The sequence below is a fragment of the Ixodes scapularis genome, unplaced genomic scaffold (assembly GCF_016920785.2).
Source record: "Ixodes scapularis isolate PalLabHiFi unplaced genomic scaffold, ASM1692078v2 PGA_scaffold11__112_contigs__length_91849675, whole genome shotgun sequence".
NCBI classification, from domain to species: Eukaryota; Metazoa; Arthropoda; class Arachnida; order Ixodida; family Ixodidae; genus Ixodes; species Ixodes scapularis.
The window spans coordinates 80160905-80166201 of record NW_024609837.1 but is presented as its reverse complement, the minus strand read 5'-3'; the positions used below and the strand labels follow the sequence as shown (position 1 = coordinate 80166201).

General features: G+C 48.3%; 2 protein-coding genes across 2 annotated transcripts; both read right to left on the bottom strand.

The window, feature by feature from the left end:
• Positions 1-3050: 3050 nt before the first annotated feature.
• Positions 3051-3689, bottom strand: LOC120839087. The gene has a single exon (XM_040209303.1). It carries the CDS (start codon positions 3687-3689, stop codon positions 3051-3053), a length of 639 nt encoding a protein of 212 aa, XP_040065237.1.
• Positions 3690-3870: 181 nt separating this feature from the next.
• Positions 3871-5087, bottom strand: LOC121835098. Its single transcript, XM_042289035.1, has one exon. The coding sequence runs from the start codon at positions 5065-5067 to the stop codon at positions 3871-3873; it is 1197 nt and encodes a 398-aa protein (XP_042144969.1). The 5' UTR covers positions 5068-5087.
• Positions 5088-5297: the final 210 nt, after the last annotated feature.

Genomic DNA, 5297 nt, shown 5'->3' with positions numbered 1-5297 from the left:
GGGAGAAAAGATCAGATGCGGTGCACGAATTGAAATCTGTGGACATCTATGTTGCCGGGGTAGGTTTCGAGGGGAGGCTCAGGAGCCTATATATAGAAGGGAGGGTCCATGGCAGACGCGTTCTCCGAAGATTGGTAGCAAGTGCGCATGCTCTGCGTTTTTTTGCGCTGAAAGGAGAAATGCAGGCGGAAAGGCGGATACGTTTGCTGACGACCAACGCCTTCCTCACCCTCTCGCAACTGGTATTGCAAACGCAGCCCATAAACGACGTGAACCCAACCGAGCACTTAGAAACGCTTGGCACACGCCTTCGGAGGCTATGAGCAAAGCAAGTCGTCTGCTTTTTGCGCGGCAGTTGAAGTGACGTCACAACGACTCCGAGTTTAAATTGACTTTGATTGAAAAGATAGTGGTAGACCTCAATGCTTATATGCCATGATGTCCACGCACTATTTTTTTTTCTTCCAAACAGCCCAATAAGAGCTCGGCGTTCTGACACCCTCGCAACTCCTGTGCATGAAGCAGACAAAGTTGTTCTCCGTATTACCTCAGGCTTCTTTCTGCAAACGGAAAGGACATTATTGCAATACAGGAAGCAAGTATCAGAGATATGTTTCAATGCCGTTATTACAGCAATAGCCATAATGGATTCTTTCCACCACTTGAAATGACGTCCATCGTTGATTTTGTCGTTGTTGACATGTAGTAGTTTTCGTAGTTGGGCGTAAGGTGCCCGTCGTGGGTGTTGGCTAATCCTTAAAAAAGACCGCCCGCCGCCCGCGACATTCTAATCCGTATGATTGCCGTAACCGGGGGTGGCGAATCAACTATCCTTAAGGTCGCTTTTGAGGTGGAGAAGAGAAGAAGCACCGCGAACTTCGGACTCATTCATGGACTTTTTATTGTCCTACTAAAGATGCAAAGTGACTGCTCACCCGTTGGGGTTGATACTATGGACACGGGACGTGGCACATCAGTTGTTGGATACGGGCTCACAGTCTGCTGGGACAAACGGCGTGGCTTCTCTCCATGCGGGTCGGTGGGCAACTTGACGCAGTTGTCGTCTTTTGGGGAGGCCGGACTCAGCAGTTGAAGGAGCCCCGATGTCAGCCTTGGGTTGGGGGGATGGGGGCAGTAGGGGGAGGACGATCACGCACTCTGAAGGAATGAAGGTGCAGGTTTTGGGTCCGGCCGAGTTTGTGCTACCAAAACACCGAGGGACAGATCAATGCTTCGCTGCCCCGGCTGCACGCCAGACATGAAGGCTACTTTCGAGTGTCACGAAATGAACACGACATCTGTCACAACAGAGGCGACATGCAGCAGATTCCACGGAGAAGCTCCCCTGTAATCCCCAATTCCTCCCTACACTCTAAAAATGGTCACGCAGAGCAAGCGTGACGCAAAGCGATTTTTTGCACGCGTGTTCTAAGCGTGGTGTTTTTCAACGCTTAGAACTCACGCTCCCTAAGCGTGAACTGTGCATAGGTTTAACACTTGCAGGCGTGACGCAAAGGGATTTTTTACACGCTTGTTCTAAGCGTGGTGTTTTTAACGCTTAGAGTTCACGCTCCCTCAGCGTGAACTGTGCATAGGTTTACCACTTGCAGGCGTGACGCAAAGCGATTTTTTACACGTTTGTTCTAAGCGTGGTGTTTTTCAACGCTTAGAATTCACGCTCCCTAAGCGTGAACTGTGCATAGGTTTAACGCTTCCAGGCGTGACGCAAAGGGATTTTTTATACGCTTGTTCTAAGCGTGGTGTTTTTAACGCTTAGAGTTCACGCTCCTGTTGAGGAACGAAGGAATACGAAGGCAATTACGCTAGACAAATCGGTCGGTGCGACCTCTTCCTTTACTGTTCGTTTTTCAGACTGATAAAAATTACAAAAATGCATGAGCTCACGCCGCTTCTCTTCTTCCTCATCGCCCGGTTGCAACATCCTCCCGAGCCTGAAGTTGACTTGGACGAATTTCCGGCAAATAAAGTTTCTGCGCGGGTCTCTTTATGAGCGTACCGTTTTGCTGTTTCACGAGACAGGCACGAACGATTACGTCAGTTCCGGGGTACGTCTCTACGATTCTTCCCAGTTCCCAGAACAGCTTGGATGCTCGGTTATTTTCCACTACGACTACGTCGTCCACTTTCAAGGAGCAAGTATTGGTGACGGGATATTGATGAGCTTACCGCAACTCCAACAGGTACTCAGACCTCCAGAGTTTCCAAAAATGTTCCATGATTATTTTTCGATACTGGAACTGGCGAGTTGTTTCCTTCTGTGTCACGCATCCTGGGCGGTCGTTAGACAAGCTTGTTTCTGGTAGAACTGTCAAACTTTGCCTTATTAAGAAATGTGCTGGCGTGATGACTGATGGCTCTCCTACTCCCGAGTTGAGATATGTCAGTGGTCTTGAGTTTACCATTGCTTCCACCTCTGCAAGGACAGTCGTCAGTGCTTCGAAGCATAGGCTGCTTCTGCCCAACACTTTCTTAAGTGCTGCCTTGACAGATCGAACGAGCCTCTCCCACCACCCACCCCACCATGGAGCGGCCTCCACAATGAACTTCCAGTTGATTCTGTGCTCTGCAATGTATGATTTAAAAACTTCTTGCTCCAGTGCACCCAATGCCTTCCGGATGTCTTTTGATGCTCTCTTGAAGGCTAGTGCATTATCAGAATATATGTCCAGTGGTATTCCTCTTCTTGCTATAAAGCGCCGGAATGCAAGCAAGAAAGCTTCAGCAGTGAGGCCCGTTGAGAGCTCGAGGTGAACTGCTCGAGTGGAGGCGCATGTGAAAAGTACGATGTACGCTTTGCTGCAGCTACCGTCGTTTCTTTTTGCGTACAGCGGCCCTGCGAAGTCGACTCCGGTTACCTCGAACGGCTTTGCCTTCTTGATTCGATCTGTCGGTAGCGGAGCTTGCTCAACAGCAGTTGGCCTCGCATTCAACCGTGAACATACGAGGCAACTTTTTATTACCTTCTTGGTCAGCTGCCTAGCACGTATTATCCAGTACCTCTCTCGTAGGTAACACATTGTGCTTGTTACTCAACCGTGCATAACCTTACAAAGAGCGTGCATCACAATTAGCTTGACAAAGTCATGGTCGTTCGGTAATAGGACTGGATGTTTCACATCGAGACTTTCCGTCAACCTCTGCAGTCGTCCTCCGACCCGCAGGATTTTGTTTTTGTCAAAGAAAGGATGATACTCTGCGAGTCTTACATTAACCTCCGTCGTATTTTTCTCGCGGAGCATAATATCTGTCTGAAACCTTTCGTTTTGTATCTGCCTGATCCAATATTGCTCTGCTTTGTCCAACTCTGCCGCGATTAATCCACCTCGTATTTTGTCATTTCTCTTCTGAGCGTTGTTAGCGAACCTGATGACCCAGGCAGTGATACTCAGAACCTTCTGGTAATTCTCGTAACTTCCCGTGTCGAACAATGATGGAACTTCTTGGCCTTTCTCCAACAGCACATGTGTCTCTTCTTTTACTTCGAGTTGAGGCGTGTCTTCCAAGAACACTGAAGATTCAGGCCATTCTGAAGGTTCTTGACTGAGCCAACTCGGCCCTTTCCACCAAAGAGAGTTACCACGAAGCTCCTGAACGCCTAGTCCTCTGGTCAAGAGATCCGCCGGATTCTCTTTACCGGGGCAGTGCCTCCAGTGGTCCGGGAATGTCATGACGCGTAGATCTGCCACCCCGTTTTTTACAAATGGCTTCCATTTTTCAGGGACTCCTCTCACCCAACTGAGGGCAACCGTTGAGTCAGTCCACATAATGTAATCAAGTTCCACGTCATAATATGACTGTTTTATGTATCGTAGGAGTCTGGCTCCAATATTCGCCCCCATCAGCTCCAACCTAGGCAGTGATAAAGGTTTTTATCGGTGCCACTCTTGTCTTCGCAACAACTAACATGGTAGCTGTTTTTCCTTGGTCATCGGCTGTTCTAAAGTACGCACAAGATCCGTAGGCTTTCGTGCTTGCATCTACGAAGACGTGCAGCTGTACTTGGTTGGCTCCTGCCTGGATGCCTCGCTTGACATGTCTTGGTATACTTAACGAGTGCAGTTGAACAAGGTCCGCCGTCCAAGCGTGCCATTCAGTGATCAAATCAGCGGGTAGTTCTTCATCCCAGCTGATTCCCAATGTCCACAGCTTCTGAAATAGCAGCTTAGCTGTTAGGACGAAGGGCGCAATCAATCCAAGAGGATCGAATACTCTTGAGGCTGCCTTGAGGATGAACCGTTTAGTGTCCACATTTGCTGAGAGGAATTCAAGCAAAGCTTCAACTTTGTAAATAAAGCAGTCCCCTTCGTGATCCCACATCATTCCAAGTACCTTGGAGATTGGTGAAGGTGAGAGGCTTTTTTCTTCGGTCATAAATTTTGGCTCCTCCTTGTTGAACTGCTCATGCAGTTGCTCATTGTTCGCAGTCCATTTCCGGAGTGTCATTCCTGCCTGTCTCATGACGTTCCTGGTAGTGTGGTAGAGCCTCACGGCATCCTCAATATCGTCGGCTCCGAGCAGTAGATCATCAACGTAGAAAGATGTCCTGAGTTTCTCTGCTAATTGTGGGTCTTCTTCGCAGACCAACTTCAAGTGATGTTGTATTGTAGCTGTGAGCATGAATGGACTAGACGTGGATCCGAAAGGAACCCGAGTCATCCTCCACTCTTGAATTTCTTCCTTGTTGAAAGGGAAACTTGGCTCCTCAGCAAACCAAAGAAATCTACAGGCATCACGATCATCTTCACGGATGGCAATTTGTAAAAACGCTTTCTCAATGTCGGCGGTCATTGCGACTGAGTACCATCTAAACCGAAGCAGAACCTGCAGAAGCTCGGGGTTCAAGTTGGGTCCTGTTACTAGGCACTCATTCAACGACCTGCACCCTTTGGCATGAGAAGATGCGTCGAAGACGATCCTTAACTTTGTTGTTGTTGCATCTTCACGTATTACTTCTTTATGCGGCATGTAATACATGACCTGCGCGCTGTCGCTTTCCTTTCTGCTCTTTATCACTTCTGCATGCCCATCACGCAAATACTGTCTCATTGCATGATCATACCGCTTGAGTAATCCCTCCCTTCGTGAAATTCTTCTCAACAAGCTCCCTAGACGTAAAATGGCAACTTCCCAGTTGTTTGCCAGCATATCAACAGCGTCTTCTTTCCACGGCAGAGCCACTTCGTATAGTCCCTTTTTCTTAATGATGTTTTGCTCAAAGTGTGTAATGGTGTCTGCAACAGTGTCTCCGAGCTCACTGTTGGCAACTCCCATTCTGT